Here is a 25,501-nt window from a genome sequence, read left to right as displayed (position 1 = left end):
GCAAGTACAAATTCAGTGTGTGTGTGTGTGTGCGCGTGTGTGTCTGTGTGTGTGTTGGGGGTGTGTTTTTGTGTGTGTGCGTGTGTTGGGGGGTGTGTTGTGAGTGTCTGTGAGAGAGAGAGAGAGTGAGTGAGTGAGTGTGTGTGTGTCTGTGTGTGGGTCTGTGAGTGTGTGTGTGTGTGTGTGTGAGTGTGTGTGTGTGTGTGTGTGTTTGTATTGCAATGGGATCACCTGCATTGTGTGACATGAACCCAAGGTCCCGGTTGAGGTCATTTCTATGGGTACCAAACTTAGCTATCAGTCTCCGCTCGGTCGCTTTTCGCTGTTGCCTGTCCCGAAGTCTGCCTTGGAGGATAATCACCCGAAGGTCCGCGGTTGAATGTCCTGGACTGCTGAAGTGTTTTCCAACTTGGAGGGAACACTATTATCTGTTGATTGTTGAGCAGTGCCCACTCATCCATTGCCGTAGCCTCTGCTTGGTTTCACCAATGTACCATGTCTTAGGCATCCTTGCCTGCAGTGTATGAGATAGCCAACGTTGGTTGAGTCACATGAGTACCTGCCATATACATAGTGGGAGGTGTCCCCACACGTAATGAAGGTATCCATGGCCACACTCTGACACATCTTGCAGTGTCTACCGTCATAACACATAGTAGTGTTCCCTCCAAGTTGGAGAACAGTTCAGCGGTCCGGGACATTTGACCTTGGATCTTCAGGTAACCATCTCCAAGGTAGACTTCAAGATAGGCAACAGTGAAAAGTGACCGAGTGGAGTCTGATAGCTAAGTTTTATAGGAATGGCCTCAACCGGGACCTTGAGCTCATGTCACACAATGCAGGTGACCCCATTGCACTATATACACAAACAGACACTCCTACACACACACACACACACACACACAGACATGCACACATTCACATATGCATTTGTGAGGTGAATTTGTACTTGTAGAATTACATTGTACTTCGCTGAAAAACTGCATGAATCCATGTAAGATTCTGTTAATTCATTTTTGAGATTAGAATCACTCTGAACATTATGGTACAGACAGCAGCACACAGGGGCCTAACACCTTCAATACATTGTCTGGGCTGACAACAATTGTTAAAGTTCACTTGAGAATGTAACATTTTTTTTAAAAAACGGTTTCACGATTTACATATGAAAGAAGCGAAACTAACATTGTCACTCTAACAGATGAGAGACTTAACAAACAATCAAGGTATTTTTCAATGTATAATTTCAGTTACATCACACTGTAAACTTTTGCTATAAATTCTGTGTCTTACAATCATGTACTCCATAACCACCTGTTGAAGGAGGAGCGCTCTGAAAGCTAGTGCTTCCAATTAAACCTGTTGGACTATAACTGAGTGTGACATCAAGGTGCCCAGAGGGTGGTAAGTGACTGGAATGCATTGCCAACAGAGGTAGTAGAGGCAGTCACGGTAGATTTGTTTAAGGTGCATCTGGACAGATGTATGAGTAGGTGGGGAGCAGAGGGATCCTTAGGAGTTGGATGATAGGATCAGCACAGGCTTGGAGGGCTGAAGGACCTGTTCCTGAGCTGTAAATTTTCCTTGTTCTTTGTTCTTTGTACCCTAGCAAAACTGGAGTTAGTGGGAATTGAGGGAAAACCTTTACTGATTGGAGTTATTCCTGTCACAAAGGAAGCTGGGTGTAGTTATTGGAACTCAGTTATCTCAGCTGCTGGATACCTCTGGAGGAGTTATTCTTGGCATCCTCACAGGCCTAATCATCTTTAGCTGCTTTCCTCTATCATTAAAATCAAATGTGGAGATGTTCGCATTAATGTTCATCATTCATAATTCCTCAGATTCTGAACCAGTCTATGCCTAACAGCAGCAAGACTGGGCCACCATTCAGTTTTGGGCTGAGAAATTGCAAGTAACAGTCACAGCACACTAGTGCCAGGAATTGAAGATTGCCAACAAAGGAGAATCCGATCATCATTCCATTCAATATTGTAACTCTCAACTAATCCCCCACAATCAACCTTCCATATTGACCACTGACCAAAAATTGAACTGGACAAGCCATATATATACAGTGGCTACAAGAGCAGGTCAGAGTCTAGAAATTCTGTGATGAGTAACTGATCTCCTGACTCTCCAAAATGTGTCCACCATTTACAAAGCATAGAACAACCTGCTTGATTGGCAACAAATCCACAAATATTCACTGCCTCCTCCACAGATGTATAACATCCAAGAGATGCACTGCAGAAATTCCCAAATGCTCCAAACTCATGGCCACTATCATCTAGAGGGACAAGGGCATCAGATACATTGGAACACTAGAACTTGCAAACCCTCCTCCATGTTGCATACCATTTGACCTGGAAATATTTCTTCAGTGTCATTTGGTCAAAATGCCAGAATACTTCTCGAATGACATGAATGGTCAATGTACAACAAAGGTTTGCAGATAAACTTCAAAATCTTCGTCTTTTCCAAAGTATATTTAATTTGAATGTGGCAAAGTAAGTATTCGTACATGCTAGATACTCATGTGTTTTATTCTTCAATTTCAACCTATTTTCTTACCCTATACAACTTTGTACTGTAATTTTATTTTTGTGTGGGCAGGATATGGATGAATCTGCTCTTTTTCAAAAACCCAATGTCTTTTGCCATTTTGCTTCCGGTATTGGAGAACCAAAGTATTTACCTGTGAAGAATTGGAATTCTTTGAACAAAATATTAGTGGAAGCTCTGGACGGCTACAATGAAATCAATGCTGTCATGAACTTGGTAAGTATATTGAAAGAAAACCATTGAAGTGAAAAATGAAATTATTTTTGGATTTAATAGTTAATGACTTTAACACCCCAAAACTTCCAAACATAACTACAAAGAGAAAAGAATAGAAATAAACTTGTGCTAGTGACAGAAAATCTGCCCAGACATTGATTCAGGAGGAAGCATCACCTGACAATGAACTAAGGGTCTATCTTTGGACAGAGCACAAATGACAAATATAAGACATATAAGATACAGATGTTATTCCTGATTCTATATTATACAAGTTTTGATTTCGGATATTAATGCCAGAATTATTACTCTTCTGCAAATGGTAATCCTGGGCATCAGCAATATCTTGCATTCTTAAAGCTTGCATTTAATATTGTTAATGTGGTCATTGAGAAATTATTTTAATCTTAATTTTAAAAACCCTAATCTTGCTAGCTACTTTTTTATTAAAACCAACCTGTTCAGGCTCACTTTCAGCTCAGATGGGACATGAACCAAGATCTTCTGGTCCCAAGGGTCGGACACTACCAATGCACCTCAATAGCCTCTTATATATTTTTCCTGATTAACCTATTCATTGATGTTATGAAACACCTTTTTAATTTCGTAGGTTAGCGCAACATTGAGGGCCGATGGGGCCTGTACTGCACTGTAATGTTGTTTGTACCTCTGGAGCAGGTGGGACTTAAATCCTTGTGTAACTGCACTTGAAACACTGTACACAGTTCTGGCAATTGATTGTTTGATTTATTGTCACGTTTACCGAAGTACAGTGAAAAGCTTTGTTTATGAGCAATACAAGCAGATCATCATAAGCAAGGATGTACAGATCAAAAAGAATCAGACAGACACGGACATGTTACATTGCACAAGGTGTGCGCTAGATGAGATCAACATTAGCAAGATCAGTATTATTTGAGGCAAAACAGTCTATTCATTGGTCTAATAATGGCAGGGAAGAAGCTGTTCTTGAACCTTCCGGTGCATGTATTCTGGCTTCTGTATTTTCTGCCTGATGGAAGAGATTGCAGGAGAGCATTAGCAGGGCAATGGGTCTTTAATGATGTTGGCAGCCTTTGGTTTCTGTGATGGTCTGGGCTGTGCACACCACCTTCTGTAGTTCCTTATGCTCCTGGACAAAGCAGTTGCTACACAAAACTATTATGCACCTGGACATCTATAGAAGTTGGTGAGAGTTCTTATGAACATGCCAAATTTCCTGAGCCACCTGAGGAAGAAAAGATATTGTTGTGCCTTCTTCACCATCGCAGCTGCATGGGAAATCCAGGACAGATCGTTGGTTATTGTTACTCCGAGGAACTTTGACACTCACCACCCTCTCAAACGCTGCTCTGTTGATGTAGATGAAGGCATGTCCTCCTCCTTTCTTCCTGAAGTCAATGATCAGTTCTTTAGTTTTGCCCATGTTGAGAAAGAGATTGTCCTCATTGCACCATGCTGCAAACTCTCTATCTCCCTTCTGTATTTTGACTCTTCGTTGTTAGATATCCATCCTGCTATGGTGGTTTCATCAGCAAACTTGTTAATGACATTCATTTAGAATTTGGCAACACTGTCATGGGTGTACAGGGAGTAGAGTAGGAGGCTATGGACACATCCTTGGAGGACATTAGTGTTGTGTTATTTTCGAGGAGTTGCAGTTATCTACCTTCACTGATTGTGGTCTGTGGGTATTCAGTTGTAAAGGGTGGAACTGAGACCAAGATCATGGAGTTTTGAGGTGAGTCTAGATGGGATAATTGTTTTGAATGTGGAGCTGTACTCAATGAGCTAGAATCTGACGTAAGCGTGCTTCTTGTCTAGATGTTCCAGGGATGAATGCAAGGCTAGGGATATGGCATCTGCTGTGGAGCTGTTACATTGGTAAGCATATTGTAGGGGAGACTGGAGTTGATGTGGGCCATGACCAGTCTCTTGAAGCATTTCATAATTATTGAGGTCAGAACCACTGGGCTTTTGTCATTAAGGCACATTTTATGTGTTTTTTTTTTAGGTATGGGTCTCCTTGACATAGGTGGGGACTTTGGCTTGTAGAGAGGAAGAGTTGGTGAATACCTCTGCCAGTTGATCCATACAGGATCTGAGTGGTCTGCTGGGGACACTGTCCAGGCCCATCAATTTCCTTGGGTTGACTCCCAAGAAGACTGCCCACCCCATAACACCGCATATATCCGGCATTTTCAACTTTGACTCATGGAACTTCTTTTAGTCCCAGAAATCAATTACACTCCTTGGCAGTGCTGGAACTCCTGTGAGATGGGATTACTAAATTAGTGATGGGTATTTGTCCTGCCAAATCTTAAGGTGATGAGGCTGAAACTCTGCACCTGTTCAATTCTGCCACAGTTTTGTAAGCGGAATATGTTTTGGAGGGACACAGAACTTTGGATGGGCTATTCTCCAAGCTCTCTACTCACTGAGGTAAGCTATGAGGTAATTCCAGTGAAATATATAAAATATCACAAGTGCTTAACAGGACACTTGCTGAAAGGTTACATCACCTGATTGAAGAATCTGTAACTCGGGATCATAAAATCAAGATAAGATAGTTATTTCAGGGATGAGAATTGTGAAGTCTTGGAATTCTTAATTAGAATTCATTCATAGACTCCATCAACAAACACGTAGACTTTGACCCAATATACCAGTCACTACAAAAAACAACTGGAACTGGCAACCAGAAATTCCAGAAGGCACAATACAGCAGCGCTTCACAGGAGGTTCCAAAGCATTGAAGATGTCACCGAGATAGGGGAGAAAATGTCTGCAAATCAACTTCCTGGCTCGGCAAACATACCCACAACTATGGGAAGGAACACCCCAGCTACAAATCTTTACACAAACCTTGAGTATTTCAGTATATCCACTGTGGGGTGGCACAGTGGCTCAGTGGTTAGCACTGCTGCCTCACAGCAACAGGAACCCAGGTTCAATTCCAGCCTCGGGTGATGGTTGTGGGCGGCACGGTGGCACAGTGGTTAGCACTGCTGCCTCACAGCGCCTGAGACCCGGGTTCAATTCCCGACTCAGGCGACTGACTGTGTGGAGTTTGCACGTTCTCCCCGTGTCTGCGTGGGTTTCCTCCGGGTGCTCCGGTTTCCTCCCACAGTCCAAAGATGTGCGGGTCAGGTGAATTGGCCATGCTAAATTGCCTGTAGTGTTAGGTAAGGGGTAAATGTAGGGGTATGGGTGGGTTTCGCTTCGGCGGGTCAGTGTGGACTTGTTGGGCCGAAGGGCCTGTTTCCACACTGTTAATCTAAACTAATCTAATCCAAGTCAAAGATTGTTACTACCAGTTCCCAAATGTGCTCCCATTTTGTTATGACCTGATGCCAAACCAGGTTTACAAAATTCTTAAGGTTCATAAAAGAGACCTCAAATTATAAAGTTTCTGGATGAGGGGGAATGAATTGGCTCCCTTTCTTCATTCACTTTTCCCTGAGTTGATTGCAACAATGTTAATTTACAAAGAATTTCCTCACTTATGTATATTCTATCTTTCTTCCAGACCAAATGAATTTATGTTTTAAGAGAAATCAATTTAACCAGTCCTTTGTAAATTACAAAAAAGTGAATTTATGAGTTACTAAATATTAGCACAACTCACCTAAGACAGAACTGAAGCAAAAGCAAAGATATTTGGATTAGTATTGTCTGATCAATCATAAGGCATTGATAATGGATTGAACTGTCAATTTTGGGATCCTTGGCTTTTTAAATTAGTTGAAATGGCTTTGACCTGTTACATTTTTACAGCAGCTGACTGGCAGAGAGAAAATGTCCTCCTTCTTTTTGACTGGCATGCTGACTAGCTGGCTTTCAACACCCAGAGAATGGAAGGTCCTTTATCTTCAATTAAGGGTGATCAGTGGATCATCCCTCAACTGTAACTTTCACAGGAGACTAGTGCTCGAACACAAGCAATTATAGATGAGCACCTCAACAAATGGCACACATAAGCCTTTCAGCTCACAAACGTAGTCAAGTAGGTTTGAACAAGCTTTAACTTGTGTTTTTGAGTATTCTTGAAAAGGGAAGACCCAAAACATGTCACTTGCTTGAATTTGTGCCTTCTTTCCCAACTGAGAAAACTCCCAGGATACTACTATTCAATTTGCAGTGCATTTCTTCCTTTTAAGATTTTCCTTTAAAGTTTCCTTGGCACCTCATCAGTTAGAATATTCCAGGGCCTCTCTCCAGATAGCCATAAAATTTATATCCACAGTCATTGTGGCTGAATTAGTCATATTTTATTTAAAAAAACACATGTTGGGACTAAAGTTTCATTGTCCATATGTTATGGACCAAGCCAGATGTCCTCAAAATATTTCAAGAGAGTAGCCCGGATTCAAAACTTATGAGTTGTTTTAAGCAAGTGTATAGTGGATTTTCCAGGAGTGTTGCAGCTGACCCAACCACATGGTTTTAAACAAATGAGTTTATTTGCAAAATTACCAAATGAAACACAAACAAAAGAGAACAGAATACAGAATAACTTAATCTATCTGAAAATCCAACAGATTATTCCAACTGTTCCAAATACTTCTAACAATCCCCATAAACACCCCATGGCAAAAAAAGGTAAAATCAAACACAGGGCACAGGAGAGAGGAAGATGTCAGAGAGATTCAGCATGGAACACTATTTTCCATGTAGTTGTTTCTTGGACCAGCAGTCTCAAAACTGACTGACTGCTTTCAGTGAACAGCCAGACTGCTAAAACCAAACCAAACCAGAGTAAAGCTGAGCTGGTAGAATTGGCCACTCCTCTTTCATTGTACAAATGCTTTTTTTAACTTCAAAGCCTTTTGCTTGAGGCAGTATCTGTTGCTATAATCAAATTGGCCCTAAATCCCTTCAAACCTAGACATTTCAAAACCCAAGTCTTTACGACTTCCTGGAAAAGTAAACCAAGGACAACACAACCTTGTTAAATGAGCAGCGTCATCACACCTCCGCCCATAAAAATAAACGAACCATCAATATCCAAAGATGACTTCATTTTAAAACCCCTTAATCTTAAATTGTTAGTACACTGGATGTAAATTTGCTTGCTGAGCTGGAAGGTTCATTTACAGACATTTTATCACCATGCTAGGTAACATCACCAGTGACAGTTTGGTGAAGCACTGTTGTTATGACCCTCTTTGTATTTATGTATTTAGGTTCCTGTTGTAATGTCATTTCCTGTGGTGGTGACATTTCCTGTTCTTTTTCTCAGAGGGTGGTAGTTAGGGTTCAAGTCAATGTGTTTGTTGATAGAGTTCCAGTTGGAATGCCATGCTTCAAGGAATTCTCATGTGTGTCTCTGTTTGGCTTGTCCAGAATGAATGTGTTGTCCCAGTCAAAGTGGTGCCCTTCCTCATCTGTATGTAAGGATATTTGTGATTGTGGGTCATGTCTTTTTGAGGCTAGTTAATGTTCATGTATCCTGGTAGCTAGCTTTCTGCCTGTTTGTCCAATGTAGTGTTTGTTACAGTTCTTGCCATGTATTTTATAAATTAAGTTCATTTTGCTTGTTGTCTGCATACAGTCTTTTAAGTTCATTAGCTGCTGTTTTAGTGTGTTGGTGGGTTTGTGGGCTACCGTGATGCCAAGAGATCTAAGTAGTCTGGCAGTCATTTACAGGATGTCTTTGATGTAGGGGAAAGTGGCTAGGGTTTCTGGACATGTTTTGTCTGCTTGTTGCTTAGAAATCGGCAGACTGTGTTCATTATGTACCTGTTCTCTTCGAGTACGCTGTATAGGTGATTTTCCTCTGCTCTTCGTAGTTCCTCTGTGCTGCAGTGTGTGGTGACTCACTCAAATAATATTCTAATGCAGCTTCATTTGTCGGTGTTGGGACGACTGTTTCTGTGGTTCAGTATTTGGTCCGTATGTGTTGTTTTCCTGTAGACGCTGGTTTGAAGTTCTCCGTTGGTTGTTCACTGTACTGTAGCATCGAGGAATGGCATTTTGTCATTGTTTTCTTCCTCCTCCATAATTTTATGCCAGTAAAGATATTATTGATGGTCTTGAAGGTTTCATTTAATTGATTGCATACACTACAACACCCATATACACTGCTTTAACAATAAGCATGCAAATATGCACTACTATACTGTTTCAGTCTGTTTTACTCCTGCCACTGAACACCTCCATTTCTCATTCATGTCTGGACGATGAATCAGCAATCACATTTTCTCGTCCTGCCACATGAATAATTTTCAAATTGAATAGCTGTAACAACAAGCTCCATCTGAACAGTGTGGAATTTTTGTTCCTTAAATTTCTCCATAAACTTCAATGGGTTATCATCAGTGTATGTGATTGCCTCAGATACATTGCTGGTAACATAAACATTGAAATGTGGTAACACCAACACCAAGATGAAAGTCTCCTTCTCGACTGTTGAATATTTCTGCTGATGAACATTCAATTTCTTGATAGGTCTTTCTATTTTCTTGTCATTTTCCTGTAAGAGCACAGCACTGACACCCACATCAATTGTCTCGATAGCCACCTTGAATGGCTTAGTGTAATTAGGTGTGGCTAATACTGTGTCTGTGGTTAACACAGCTTTCAGACTATCAAATGCCTTCTGACAGTCCACTATCCTCTGGAACTTCTTGCCTTTTTTTAAGCAATTCAGTGAGTGGAGCAGCTTCACTGCTAAAATTTGGTATGCATTTTTGACAAAATCCACTCAATCCCAGGAATCATAGTACTGCTCTTCATCAATACTATGGGAAACTCCCCAATTAACTTTGCTTTTGCATTCTATAGGGCATTGTCCATGTCCAGTAACACTGCCCAAGAAGGTGACTTGTGCTTTGACAAATTTACATAACCTGCCTCTTGAAGTTGATCGAACAATTCTGATAAATGTTGCAAATGTTCATTCCACGTGAGACTAAAAATCACCAGATCATCAATATTTCTGACACAATTGGATAATCCAGCAATAACCTTATTGGTTAGTCTCTGAAATGTGGTGGGCACATTTTTCTTATAAAACTGCATAACTTTAAACTGTTACAGTCCATTCGGCTTTATGAAAGCCAAAACTGTCTTAGCTCTTTTGGACAAAAGTGCCTGCAATATCCTCGGAACAAGTCCAACTTAGAAATATAAGTTGCTTGTCCCACCTTTTCAACACCATATTCCAAATGTGGAATCAGATATGTCTTTGCAATGGCATTGACTTTATGATAGTCCTCACGTAACATGTTTTGGCACCATTACTATGGGTGAGCTCCAGTCACTGTAACGCACTTCAATTATGTCATTTTGAAGCATGTATTTAATGTCCTTTAGAGGGTTATGCCTATAAGCATGTTGCTTAATTGGAACACCATCTCCAATATGTACATTATGCATATTTAGGATAGTACTTCTCGGCTTATTTCTATATATCTCCCCATGTGATAGTAATAACTCTTTCAGGTCATTTTGATTTTCATCTGGAAGGTAATTCAATAATTTATCCCAACTTTTGACAACTTCCTCATTGTACAATTTAATTTGAGGAATGTCCAATTCAGAATCCTCTGAACTTGTTTCTTCACTTTGTGTTGTAACCAATAACACAGTCTCCTTTGTCTTTCCTTCTTTGTCAAAATACCTTTTCAGCATATTCATATAACACAGTCTGTGAGATTTCTTTCTGTCTGGAGTTTTTGATTTCTTGTCTGCTTCCTGTTGTATGCTGTGATACTTTTAAATGCTGTCCAGCCAACTGCCCCACTCTATTTAATCGTTTCCAAAAACTTGACACATAGTCTAAATATGTGACCTCTGAATTCTGACTTACCTATCTCTTCTTGTTCAATTTTAGCAATCCTCCAAACTCAAAACTAATTCAAATGGACTGAATTAGGTCGATTCATTTGGTGCACCTCTGATTGCAAAAAATAAACATGGAATTCCCTTATCCCAATCATTTGGATTGTCTTGACTGTAAGAGTATACTTCAACCTGGTCTTTAATGTCTGATATCACCTTTTTAGTGCTCCCTGTGACTCTGGATGGTATGCAGTAGATTTGAATTATTTTATTCCTAAGCTGTCCATAACTTCCATGAAAAATTTTGATGTGAAGTTTGACCCTTGACCTGATTGTATCTTTGTAGGTATTCCGTATCTAGCAACTCATCTACAATACATCCTATGATGCTTTTAAATGCTGTCCAGCCAACTTCCCGGCTCTATTTAATCATTCCCTAAAATTTGGCACACAGTCTAAATATGTGACCTCTGAATTCTGGCTTTTAGCTGCGATATTGTGCAATGGAATGACCTTTGGATATCTAATGGACACATTTATTATTGTTAACAAATACTGATTCCCACCTTTTGTTTGAAGTAGAGGTACGATGCAATGAATTAAGACTCTTGCATAAGTTTCCTCGAATGCAGGAATAGATATTAAAGGTGTAGGTTTCCAATTACCTGACATGTATGTCATGTCTAGCAAAATTCAACTACATCCTTGTACAGTCCAGGCCGGTAAAAATGTTTCTGTATTTTAGCTTGTGTTTTTGTCATCACTAAATGACTCACGAATGATAGTTCATGTGCCATCCACGACACTTTCTTTACATGACTCACTGGCGATACGACTTAGTCATAGAGATGTACAGCATGGAAACAGACCCTTCGCTCCAACTCGTCCATGCCTACCAGATACCCCAATCTAGTCTAATCCCATCTGCCAGCACTTGGCCCATATTCCTTCAAACACTTCCTATTATTATACCCATCCAAATGCCTTTTAAATGTTGCAATTGTACTAGCCTCCACCAGTCCCTCTGGCAGCTCATTCCATACATGTACCACCCTCTGCATGAAAAGGTTGCCCCTTTTAAATCTTTTAAAAGGCCTCTTTTATATCTTTCCCCTCTCACCCTAAACCTATGCCCTCTAGTTCTGGACTCCCCCACCCCAGGGAAAAGACTTTGTCTATTTATCCTATCCATGTCCCTCATGATTTTATAAACCTCTCTCAGGTCACCCCTCAGCCTCCGACACTCCAGGGAAGACAGCTCTAGCCTCTCTCGATAGCTCAAATCCTCCAAACCTGGCAACATTCTTGCAAATCTTTTCTGAACCCTTTCAAGTTTCACAACATCTTTCCAATAGGAAGGAGACCAGAATTGCATGCAATATTCCAACAATGGCATCACCAATGTCCTGTACAGCTGCAACATGACCTCCCAACTCCTGTACTCAATACTCTGACCAATAAAGGAAAGCCTTCTTCACTACCCTATCTACCTGCGACTCCACTTTCAAGGAGCTATGAACCTCCACTCCAAGGTCTCTCTGTTCAGCAATACTCCCTAGGACCTTACCATGAAGTGTATAAGTCCTGCTAAGATTTGCTTTACCAAAATGCGGCACCTCGCATTTATCTAAATTAAACTCTATCTGACACTTCTCAACCCATTGGCCTATCTGATCAGGATCCTGCTGTAATCTGAGGTAACCTTATTCGCTGTCCACTACACATCCAATTTTAGTGTCATCTGCAAACTTACTAACTATACCTCTTATGCTCACATCCAAATCATTTATATAAATGATGAAAATTAGTGGACCCAGCACCAAACCTTGAGGCACTCCACTGGTCACAGGCCAACCCTCCACCACACCTTCTGTCTTCTACCTTTGAGCCAGTTCTGTATCCAAATGGCCAGTTCTCCCTGTATTCCGTGAGATCTAACCTTGCTAATCAGTCTCCCATGGGGAACCTTGATGAAAGCCTTACTGAAGTCCATATAGATCACATCTACCACTCTGCCCTCATCAATCCTCTTTATTACTTTTTCAAAAACCTCAGTCAAGTTTGTGAGACATGATTTCCCATGCACAAAGCCATGTTGATATCCCTAATCGGTGTTTGCCTTTCCAAATACATGTACATCCTGTCCCTCAGGATTCCCTAACACAACTTGCCCACCAATGATGTCAGGCTCACTGGTCTATAGTTCCCTGGCCTGTCCTTACACCTTTCTTATACAGTGGCACCACATTTGCCAACCTCCAGTCTTCTGGCACCTTACCTCTGACTATCAATGATACATATATCTCAGTAATAGGTCTAGCAATCACTTTCCTAGCTTCCCACACCCCCTCTTCACTTGCCTCCCTTTCTGTAGTTCCTGTAGCATTTGTATCCTGGATCGTTAAGCTTCCAGTCCTGTCCATCCTTGAGCCATGTTTCTGTAATTGCTATGATATCCCGGTACCATGTTCTTAACCATGCCTGAAGTTCATCTGCCTTCCCTGTTAGGCCTCTTGCATTGAAATAAAAGCAGTTTAATTTATCAGTTGTACCTTGTTCTCTGCTTTGTCCCTGCTCGCCCTGACTGTTTGACTTGCCTTTGTTCTCAACTGCATCAGTCTCAGCTTGTTCTCTTTCCTCACTATCTCCCTGGGTCCCACCCCCTCCCACCTTACTAGTTTAAATCCTCCCCAGCAGCTCTAACAAATCTCACTGCCACGATATTAGCCTCTTTCAATTTAGGTGTAATCCATCCTTCTTATACAGGTCACCTCTACTCCAAAAATGTTTCCAATGATCCAAAAATGTGAATCTTTCTCCCATACATCAGCTCCTCATTCATTCATTCATCTGCTCTATCCTCCTACTCCTGCCCTCATTAGCTCATAGCACCAGGAGTAATCCAAATATTACTACTCTCAAGGACCTCCTTTTTAAGTTCCTGCCTAACTCTCTGTAATCTCCCTTCAGAATCTCAACCTTTGCCCTTCTTATATCATTGGTTCCACTGTGTGCAGTGACCTCTGGCTGGCCCCTCTCCCCCTTGATGAACTGCTGCCCATTTCTCATCTGCCTGAATGCACGATGGTCTCTATTTCCTCACTAAGACTGTAGCATTCAGGGACACATTTGGATTCTTTTTCCGTGTATGCCTTTTGTTATGAAATTGAACGCGTGTACTGTACCTTTAAAAGAGATTGAATGCTGTTCTGAACTTACAGTTTACAAGCACCTGTGTATATGACTAGATGGCAGCCCCAGAGTATACTGGAAAATTGAAATTATATAATACTTGGCTGTGAAATGGATATCTGAGTTTTGACAATGATTCAAATTTAACCAATTAGCTCAAAATATACTGCGCGATTCTAAAGCCCAGTCAAATTTGAATTTATTGTTTTGCCAATGTCGAACCAATGAGATGATCTGATGTTGAGGGTATTAAAATGCAGACATTTTGAAAATTAGAGAGAGAACAACTGCCGTTGAGTCATATCCAAGAAATTAGGAAGGACTGTCTATCAAAGGGACCTTTCGCGTGAAACGTACTTGCAGTATTCCTACCTGTGAACCAGCTATAGCATTAGCAAGGACAAATTGTGTTCCTTGAGCTGAGAGTTTTTTTCCAGTACTCCTACTACCATGACTTAATCACTCTTCACTGAACATTCTAACCTCACTCTACATAATTGAGCACTTCTTGTCCCATTGTGAGTTACCATTACTAGCACCTTTTCTGGCAATAGTTCTTCAGAGGTACATCCCACCTTATCTTTCAAAGATTGAGAGGAACATGGATCACTTAATATTGTAACCTCTTGACCTGCTGCTCTTGGTCTATGCAACTAAACTGTACCTTCACAGGCATATGGTTTCAGAAGATCTGGCACTTCCTCTTTAACCAACCTCCAAACAGATTATACATTCTGGTGCAGCTTGTAAGTCTCCGCTATGTTTTCCCTTATTACTCCAATAAAATTCAGTGGCTTATTCTATTTTCCTACATCTGGCTTTCCTGTGCTTTTCCTAATCCACCAAAGCTGTGATTTCATATGGCCTACTTTATTGTAATAAAAACACTGGAATTTTTCAACATCTGTTTCCACTTCAAGGGTTTATTTTTTTACCATGGGATAAGTTGTCCTTATGATCTTCACTGAGATCTATATTTGCATAGCCATGTGAGGATTTCTATTTCCCCAATTTCTATTGTTCATGGATTGAAATTGATTTTGGAAGCCAAACTTTGATTTTGGACCAACTCATAATCATTCACCATTTCAGCTGCTTCCTCACTAAGCTCACCTTCAGCCTTCATCTCCATCTTTTTAAGCTGACTATCCAGTCTAAGTGCCAAATTCTGAAGTTCAAACTCCCTCCCTTTCTTCCTTTCTTCTATCACCTTTACTCTCTCTTCTCTCTCTCTCTCCCCTCTCTCATTTTCTTTATGTTCTGCTCAGCTTTTCATTCTTTTTCTCTTTCCTCTGCTTTTAATCATAACTCAAACAGGTTCATTTCTTTTGCCCTTTCCTTGTCTTTTGCCTCGAACTAAAGCTGCTTCATTTTCAATTGAGCTTTAGCCATCTCTAAAGATTCTGATGGTATTTCCAGTAAATTCAAATACTGAACTATTGCTGTATTTATCTTTCCTTGCCTTACAGAAGGAGGCAGTTTCAACTCCGGATTGTCTAGCAGCTTGGGCTTAATCACCTTTAGCTAAACCCACAAAGCCACTTCTTCCACCTCTAGAAAACTCTTGGTGACTGAAAGAGCCATTGCTATCCTAAGCACTGTTTAAACCAAGCGCAATCAACACCCAGAACAAAAGACCTACCACTCACAGCCTTTGAGCCAAACAACCCTATTCCCAACTTGGAAGTATAGAACAAATCCAGGGCGAACCTCCAATCTGCTATGGACCAGGCCAAACCCCTCAAAACATTTCAAGAAAGTAGCCTGGACCCTAATTTTGCTAGTTGTTTGAAACAGGTGTATAGTGGATTTTCCAGGAGTGATGCAGCTGGCCCAACCACTTAGTTTTAAACAAAACAAAATTTATTTACAAGACTACCAAATGAAATATGAACAAAAGGGAACAGAATACAGAATAACTTAACCTATCTGAAAATCCAACAGATTATTCCAATTTAATGATGCTGTTCCAAATACTTGCAACAATCCCCATTAACACCCTTTGGCAAATAAATTAAAATCAAACACAGAGTCTTACAGAAGTGAGAGAGATGGCAGAGAGATTCCGCATGGAACATTATCTTCCATGTCACTGTTTCTTGGACCAGCAGCCTCAAAACTGACTGACTGCTTTCAGTGAACAGCCAGACTGCTAAAACCAAATCAAACCAGAGAAAAGCTGAGCTGAAAGGCCACTCCCCTTTCATTGTACAAGTGTTTTTTTTAAAAACTTAAAAGCCTTTTTCCTGAGGCAGTATCTGTTAGCTATAATCAAACTGGCCATAAAACTCTTCAAACATAGACATTTCAAAACCTATGTTTTTACGACCTCCTGAAAAGTAAACCAAGGACAGCAAAGCCTTATTAAAGGAGCAAAATCATCACACATAGATGGCCTGGAGTTATCACAGAACCACAAAAGTGTTACGGCACGGTAAGAGACTACTTGGCCCATCATTCCTGCTTAGTAAATAAACACCATTTCATACTGCTAATCCCCTGCTTTTGCCCCATACCCTTGCACATTATTTTAATCCAAATAATCAACCAATGGCTTCTTGAATCCCTCAGCTGAACTACTTCCAACATACTTCCAGACAGCACACTCCAGACCCTAACTACTTGCTCGGTGAAAAAAGGCTTTTCTCACTTCGCCCTTGCTTCTTTCATTGATCATTTTAAATCTACACCCTCTCATTTTCTTCCTTTTATGAGCATGAACACTTTTTCTCTACTCTATCCTGATTTTGAAAAAGTCCATCAGATTACTTAGCCTTCTTCTATCTAAGAACAACAAACCCAAATCTCAATCTATCCTCATCACTGAAGTTCCTCATTCTTGAATGTATTCCTTTAAACTGCTTCTACATTCTCTCCAGTGCATGCAAATCCTTCATATAAGAACTGTTCACAGTGCTCTAATTGAGCATTAACAAGTGTCTTATGCAAGTTTAGTCTGTCCTCCATGCTCTTGTACTCTGTGCCCCTGTTAGTTACAGCAAGAATGCTGTATGCTTTATTAACTGCTCTCTCCATGTTTCCTGCCACCTTCAAATAATCGAATGCAAACCTGGGATCCTCTGATCCTGCATTCTCTTTTGAACTGTACCCCCAATTTTATTTCTTTTTTGAATGTTTCTCCTACCAAAATGCTTTAACTCACATTTCTCTGCGTTAAAATCCATTTGCCACCTATCTGCCACTGCACCAATTTGTCTATGTCCTTTCGTAATTCTACACTGATCTTGTCACAGTTTACAATTTTTCCAAGTTTTATGCCATCTGCAAACTTTGAAATTTCACTTGGCACACCAAGACTTAGATCAACAATATATATCAGGCAAAGTAAGAGTCCCAATAATGACCCATGGGGAATTCCACAACAAACATTCTTCCAACTTGAAAAATTTCCATTGACCAATACTCTCTTTTTCCTATCAGTCAACCCATTTGTATTCATGTTGCTACTGACCTTTTTACTTCAGGACCTATAACTTCCCTCAACTGTCTGTTGTGTGCCACTTTATCAGACACCTCTAGTAGACCATGTACACCACAACAACAATGCTACCCTCACTGAGCCTTTCTGTAACTTTGTAGAATCCACACTGACCCTCCAAAGAATGCCAGCAGACCCTATCTTTATAATTCTGCATTTCCCACAGCTGATCCGTCCAACCCACACATCCCTGCATATTTTGGACAATTTGGCATAGCCAATCCACCTAACCTGCACATCTTTAGACTGTGGGAGGAAACCAGTGGACCTGGAGGAAACCCACAGAGACACAGGGAGAATATGCAAACTCCACACAGGCAGTCACCCAATGGTGGAAGCAAACCTGGCGCCCTGGCACTGTTAGACAGAAATACAAACTACTGAGTCACCATACCTCATCAAAAAACTCCAGCAAGTTAGTTAAACACAATTTCCCTGTTAGACATCCTTGCTGACTCTTCCTAAGCAACCCAATCTTTTCTATGTAACAATTCATTCTATCCCAAATAATTGTCTCTGGAAACTTCCACACCACTGAAGTTAAACTGATTGGTATGTGATTGATGGCTTATCCTTACAAGCTTCTTTGAACAAACCAGTAATGTTTGCAATTGTCCAGTGTTCTGGAACATTACTTGAGTCGAGGAAAGACTGAAAGATTATGGTCAATGCTCCACAATCTCCACCCTTACTTCCTTCAAAATCTTTGGATGCAGTTCATCCAGTTGCAGTGTTTCACCCCTAACAATTTTGAACCTCCTTGTGATTGAGATCCCTCTTTGTTTCACTACAACCTGTTTAGCATCTCTCTTTTGGTAAAGACAGGTGCAAGATATTAAGTTAACCTGTCAATCATGCCCCCAGCCATTTGCTAGAAATCTCATGTTTGGTCCCTAATCAGCCCTATTCCTCCTTTTATTACTTTTTTTAAAATGATTTATATGCTTACATAAGACTTTGAGACTGCTCTTTATGTTGGTTGTCAGTGGTTTCCTCATAATTCCTTAGTGCATCACTTGTTTACTTTTTCCCCTCCTCTCTGAACCTTCTATATTCCTTTTGGTTTTTATAGGTTTGGGCTGAAATGTGGACTTCAGTTAAAAACATCTATGATTTTAATGAATGGCAGAGCAAGTTCCAAGGGCAGAATGCTATTCCTGTTTCTATTTTTAATGCTATTACTTTATTTATAAATCATTCAATAAATTAATAAACAGTAGAATAAATTAGAAACAATAAAGTAATAGTTCTGACAGATATTATTCAGGTGAATAGTATTTAACTCTTAAGAACTACTAAATGTTTTGTCTTTTTAATTTCAAAGTAACTTAAAATTAATAGAAAAGCACTTTAATGTATTCTTTGTTAACATTTCATATTTTATAGGTTCTGTTTGAAGATGCAATGTCTCATATCTGTAGGATAAATCGTATCTTAGAATCACCCAGAGGAAATGCACTACTTGTTGGAGTTGGAGGCAGTGGAAAGCAAAGCCTGTCTCGGTTAGCAGCATATATAAGCTCTTTAAATGTTTTCCAAATCGCTCTTAAGAAAGGGTACTCTGTTGCTGATCTCAAGGTACTACAATTCTTAATATATAAAATATTTCCTTATATTGATTTTAACAGCTTGGGCAGAAACTTATAGGGGTTTAAGCAATGTGGGCTATGATGAGATTTGTGGCAGAATCCCATCAGGAGTCTGTCAAAGCCTATGTCGACATTCGGAGCAAATTACTTAATCTTTTATGCTGGAAACAAGCAGCATGGCAAGTTTCTTGCTGGGCTGTAGTGACCTACCAATTAAGGGAAGTTATTGTTTGTTCAGTGCTTTGTTGGCAGCCCAACCTCCTCATTTATATTCCTCTTCCTATCTTAGTAAACTTGTCAAATAAGCAACACATCGAGAAAACTTGACATGTAAACTAAAGCAAGTGCTGGTGGATTCAACACACCAGATGCTCACAATGACCATTTGTTATGACCAAGTGAGGAAAACTGATTCAGCTTCCCTTTTTCAACCTCCTCATTTAGATACAACATCGATTTACATTCTTTTAATGTGAGGCTATACTTCTCTTCAAACAAAATCAAGTTATTTCATTTCTATTTTCGCTACAAGGATACAATTACAAGGTTTGCTGCAGTGAAAGAAAGTGTGGCGCTGGAAGAGCACTAAAGGTCAGGCAACATCCATGGAGCAGGACAATCGACAGTTTAGGCATAAGCCCTTCATCAGGAATGTTGGGGGGTGGTGTTGGGAAAGGGGGCTGAGAGATAACAAGGAGGTTGGGGGTGGAGGTGAGGTAGCTGGGAAGGTGAAATGTAGACGCAGGTGGGGGGGTGATGGTGATAGGTCAGAGCAGAGGGTGGAGCAGATAGATGGGAAGGAAAATGGACAGATAGAACAGTTCAAGAGAGCAGTGTCGAATTAAAGGGTTAGATCTGGGATGAGGGGGAGGGGAGATGAGGAAACTTCTTTTCCAACAAATGCTTCACCCTCCCCTCCAAACGATCACTATCTCACCCCACCTGCATCTACCTATCGCCTTCCCAGCTATCTCCCCCCACCCTCATATTTATCACTCAGCACCCTTCCCATCCTACATTGTTCAAACAGGATGGTGTCCAGTACAAAAGGAAGGTGAAAGGAATATACAGTTTAAAGTCTTTAGGATAACTTGTGATATAAGATATTTGCCTGAGACACTGTTAGGAGGAAGGGCGGCAGGATAGGTAGCGTTCAGGTTCCTGAACCCAAGGCTCATCCGTTCCTGAGCATAGGCCGCATCCACACGTTTTCATCTTTTCCTTAGCTTTCATCTTTTCCTTTCTGTCATTTCAGCAGTGACTGCGGAGGAAGGCAGTGGCAATGGTGGGCCTTGCATTGGACTCATGGTGGCAGCAGTGACAGAGATGTTGGGTCAAATGTGGCATGGAACTCAGTTACATGGCAGCAGTGAGGGTGGTCCAGCAACAGTAGGGGTGTAAGTTGGGCCCATTGCAGGACTCATGGTGGCAGCAATGGTGAGGGTGGGACCAGCGCAGGACACATGATGGCGGCATTGACTAGTCTGGGACCAGTGGAGGACTCACAGCTGTGGAAGTAGCACCGGTGTCAGTGGAGGGGTTGACGGCAGGAAGGATGGAACCAGCATATTTGGGTGGGTGCCAGTGGCAGCAGGGATGAAGCCCAGAACTGAGACCCTGCCAGGCCTCCTGGATGTGGTGAACGTTCCAGGGTCCAGCTGATTTCCAGCATCAGAAGATACAGTCAGGGTGATCGTGATTGAGTAGGCAAGTGGATGGACAAACTGGTAAAATTTCATATCTTTTGCTATAATTTGTCCATTTTGATGCTGGAGAGTGGCAACTGTTTGCACTTTTCACTGTATTCTAGTACTCCAGTAATGAGGCAATAAAATCTAATCTAATCTAAATTTATCTAATCAGTTGTTTAATTGGTTTCTTGAATCAACAGCAGTAGCAAATATTTCAATTGTTCTTTGGGTTCTCAGTGTCCTAATCCTCTGTTAAATGTGTCAGGTTATTGGGCACTTTTCGTTCTTGAAAGACAGAGAATATTTTCTCTAGCTCCAGTTCCACTGACACAGACCAATCTACACTGCTTTGCCAAAAGCACTACATAAAATGGAGCTGCTTTGTGTTCACTATCTCCAAGCTTGACAATTGCAGGTGATTATTTTCATCTCCAATATGTGCAAGTTCTTAGACAAGTGTAAATCAAAATAGGAAGTTAGGGTCTTTTCATGCTTAACTGGATTGAGTGGTTTCAGTGCCTTTTGATAACGCTAATTTCTGTGAGATTGGTTGTGGTCATTTTAAGTTAATGTTTTTACCTTCTTGTAAAACCTGTTCAGTCACAAAAGTCCTAGCTGATCTCATTCAAATATCAGAAGTACATATTTTAACACTATTGTGACACAATGCAAAATATTAATTAATTCTGTAGTTGTTTACTGGGAGACAATGTGTTTCGTATTTTTATAGTTCACCCCTAAGTATTACATTTTTTGGGGGAATCAAAACAAAACAAAAAGTTAAATTAATTACAAAAGTTGATTTATTTTATGATTCCTGTTTCAATTAGGTAGATGTTGGTGCTCAATATATTAATGCTGGAGTGAAAAATCATGGAACAGTATTTCTAATGACAGATTCCCAGGTTGCAGAGGAGATTTTTCTTGTGCTTATCAATGACCTTTTGGCATCTGGTGAGATTCCAGGACTGTTTCAGGATGATGAGCTGGAAAACATTATTGGTGCAATGAGAAATGAAGTTAAATTACTGGGTTTGCAAGATACCAAAGAAAATTGTTGGAAATTCTTCATAGAGAGAGTAAGGAGGCAGTTAAAGGTATGGCTGATGGAATTTTTGTGCTTTTTAAATCAAACATATTGTACAGTTTCAACAGCCATATGTGATGTTAAATACAGAAAACAAAGGCAAACATCATCTTCAGATGAAAGAGATTACTGATTGACAGAAAGTTAGACCAGAATGTGCAGAATTAAATTGGCCCATATTTCAAATATCACATATTCTGTCCTTTTTTTGTGATATTTTGTTAAAGTGCATGAAAATTAAGAGGTCAGAACGTAATTTAGAAAAATTACTTAAATAATTTCTAAAAATGTTCACTGCTGAAGAGTTCATACTGATTTTATGGCATACAAACAAACAGATGATTATGAAATACTGATGGATTAGTTTGAGTTCAGTTAGAAATTTAAGTTTTCATTACAGACTAGCAGAATAATTATGTTTTCGGTTCAGAAAATGTTTTCAGCTTAGTACAAGATTTTAGTCAGCGGAGTCAAAAGCTTTCATTATATTAAAGTTTTCCAGGATATTACAACCCAGGGATAGGAAGTTAATCAAATAAGATGTGCTCACGCTGGATCAACAACATAGTGAAATTAAGACATCTGATGAACCTAAAAAATGCTCAGTTGCTCTTAACCAGATTTTAGAAACAAGCAACCTTGGACACCAAGTTCATAACTTCAACAGTTTATTGTTAATAATGTAACTTTAACAAAATACAGGTGATCTACAAGGAAATCTAATTAACATTTATGATCTAAGACCAATCTTCTTTGATCACCAACACCCACTCACTAACAGCCAGGCACAGTTAAAAGATACTTTTTTTTAGAAAAGTTATCAAAAGTTATCTGTTTGATATCCATTTCAATGATGAATGCCAAGTCCTCATGAATTTCAGTGGGTTGTACTCAGGTATGAAGAATTGAATTTAACTTGAATTTTGAAGTCACCAATAAGTATAAATAACTCCTGCAGACCTCCAGAGACTTTACTTGATTTTTGATAGATTGGGGTTATTTTTTCTTACCATAACATCATAGAGTCAGAGATATACAGAACATAAACAGACCCTTCAGTCCAACTCATCCATGCCAAACAGATATCTCAAATAAACCTAGACCCATTTGCCAGCATTTGGCCCATTCCCCTCTTAAACCCTTCCTATTCATATAGCCACCCAGATGCCTTTTAAATGTTATAATTGTACCAGCCTCCACACTTCCTTCAGAGAGAGACTGCAGATGTAGGAATCCAAAGTAGACAAGCCGGAGGTTGGAAGAACACAGCAAGCTAGGCAGCACATGAAGGTAGAGAAGTCAACGTTTTGGGTATAACCCTTCTTCAGGAATCGAGATGGGGATAGGGGGACCTGCAGATAAAGTGGTGGAGGTGTTGGGTGGGGAGAGGGGCAGAATGGTGAAGTCATGATAGATCATCACAAATGTGGATATGACCTGGTTGGTTGATGGGAGGAATGAATCCATGGTAACTGAAAGGAGGGTTAGGTAGTTGGAATGAAAGGGAGGAGGTTGGCTTAGAAAGGGAGTCAGAGGATGGGTGGGAAGGTTATTTAAAATTGGAGAACTCAATGTTGAGTCCTTTGGGCTGTAGTCTGCCCAGGTGGAAGATAAGGTGTTGTTCCTCCAGTCTGTGTTCTGATACACTCTGGCAATGGAGAAGGCCAAGGATGGCATGTTGGAGAGGGAGTGAGAAGGAGAATTAAAATGGGCAGTGACTGTTTTCATTTGATCTCACTGATGTGGAGAGGACCATATCAGGAACACCTGATGCAGTAAACTCGGTTGGAGAAGATATAGGTAAACCTCTGTTTCCCCTGGAAGGACTGTTTGGGGCCCTGGATTTAGGCAAAGGAGGTGGCATGCTGGCAGGAGCGGGGACGGGGGAGGTGATGGGGAGTGTGGCACAAACCAAGGAGTAACAAGGGAAATGGTCCTTACGAAGGGCAGAGAAGGATGGGGAGGGGAAGATGTTCTGGGTGGTGGGATCTAATTGGAGTTGGCGGAACAGTTTCTCTGACAGCTCATTCCATACACTCACCACCCTCTACAGGAAAAAGTTGCCCCTTAGGTCCCTTTTAATTCTTTCCCCCTCACCTTAAACCTATGATCCCTAATTTTGGATCCCCGCCCCCACCCTGGGGAAATTATCTTGTCTACTGACCTTATTCATACCCCTCATGATTTTATAAACTTCTATAAGGTCACCCCTCAACCTCTGACACTCCAGGGAAACTATCCCCATCCTATTCAGCCTCCAAACCTGGCAACATTCTAGTAAATCTTTTCTGAACGCTTGCAAGTTTCACAACATCTGTCCAATAGCATAGAGATCAGAATTGCACACAATATTTCAACAGTGGCCTAACTAATGTCCTATACACCTACAAAAGGATGTCCCAACTTGTATACTCAATGCACTGACCAATAAAGGCAAGCATACCAAGCGTCGTCTTCAAGGAACTACGAACCTGCACTCCAAGGTCTTTTTGTTCAGCAATGCTCCCGAGGACGGTACCATTAAGTGTGTAAGTCCTGGCCTGATTTACCTTTCCAAAATGCAACTCCTCACATTTATTTAAATTAACCTTCACCTGCCATTCCTCAGCCCATTGGCCCATCTGATCAAGATCCTGTTGTACTCTGAGGAAATGTTCTTCATTATGCACTACACCTCCAATTTTGGTGTCATCTGCAAACTTACTAAGCATACCTCCTGTATTCACATCCAAATCATTTATATAATTGATGAAAAGTAGTGGGCCCAGCACCGATCTGTGTGGCACACCACTGGTCACAGACCTCCAGTCTGGAAAGTAACCTTCCACCACCACCCTTTGTCTTCTATTTTTGAGCCAGTTCTGTATCCAAATAGCTAGTTCTGCCTCTATTCCATATAATCTATCCATGCTAACCAGTCAATCATGAGGAGTCTTGTCGACAGACAGGCTGAAGTCCATATAAATCACATTCACCACTCTGCCCTCGCCAATCTTCTTTATTACTTCTTCAAAAAACTCAATCAAGTTCGTGAGACGAACTTCCGATGCAAAAACCCATGTTGGCTGTTTTTGATCATTTCTTGCCTTCCAAATTCATTTAAATCCTGTCCCTCAGAGTTACCTCCAACAATTGCCCACTACCAATGTCAGGCTCACCAGTTTATAGTTTCCTGGCTTTTCCTTACCACCTCTGTAAAACAGTGGCACCACGTTAGTCATCCTTCAATCTTCCAGTGCCTCACCTGTCACTATCAATGTTACAAATATCTCAGCAAGGGACCCTGCAATCTCTTCCTTAGTTTCCCACAGAGTTATAGGGTATACTTCACCGGGTCCCAGGGATTTATCCACCTTTGTGCATTTTAAGACATCCAGCACCTCCTCCCCTGTAATATGGACACTTTTAAAGATTGACTATTTATTTCCACACATGCTCCATCTTCCATATCTTGAGTAAATCTTCCTCTTTAATTCAATAGAAATTATTATAAAGCTACAAGAAGAGTTTTTGATTGATAATAATTTAAAAATTATGAATGCATGAATTAAATGTGCAACAAAAGAGACTAAAATTTTATCTGCAAGTTAATCATTATATGATTTATAATTTCTTTACAAATTACAATATAGTACTGCTTTGTCTTTTTAAAACTGTCAATGCTTTTTGATTTTGCAGGTTGTTTTATGTTTTTCACCTGTGGGTTCAATTCTACGAGTACGTGCACGGAAATTTCCTGCATTGGTAAACTGCACATCTATCGACTGGTTCCATGAGTGGCCAGAAGAAGCTTTGGTATCTGTCAGTAAACGTTTCCTTGAGGAAACTGAGGGTATTGAGGTAAGAAAATTCTACTGTTTTCATTTGTATATATTCTAGT

The 25,501-nt window shown here is 40.5% G+C and overlaps 1 protein-coding gene across 1 annotated transcript in view; it reads left to right on the top strand.

Moving 5' to 3' along the window:
- Positions 1-25,501, top strand: part of LOC132827952 (dynein axonemal heavy chain 17-like) — a 443,350-nt gene that overhangs the window by 324,197 nt on the left and 93,652 nt on the right. The window contains exons 52-55 of the mRNA XM_060844799.1: positions 2,614-2,778; positions 18,641-18,832; positions 21,365-21,631; positions 25,300-25,461. Coding sequence (XP_060700782.1) covers positions 2,614-2,778; positions 18,641-18,832; positions 21,365-21,631; positions 25,300-25,461 — 786 coding nt within the window. The remainder of the gene's footprint in view (positions 1-2,613; positions 2,779-18,640; positions 18,833-21,364; positions 21,632-25,299; positions 25,462-25,501) is intronic.

This window comes from Hemiscyllium ocellatum, chromosome 25 (genome assembly GCF_020745735.1).
Source record: "Hemiscyllium ocellatum isolate sHemOce1 chromosome 25, sHemOce1.pat.X.cur, whole genome shotgun sequence".
NCBI classification, from domain to species: Eukaryota; Metazoa; Chordata; class Chondrichthyes; order Orectolobiformes; family Hemiscylliidae; genus Hemiscyllium; species Hemiscyllium ocellatum.
This window is presented reverse-complemented; position numbering and strand designations above follow the sequence as displayed.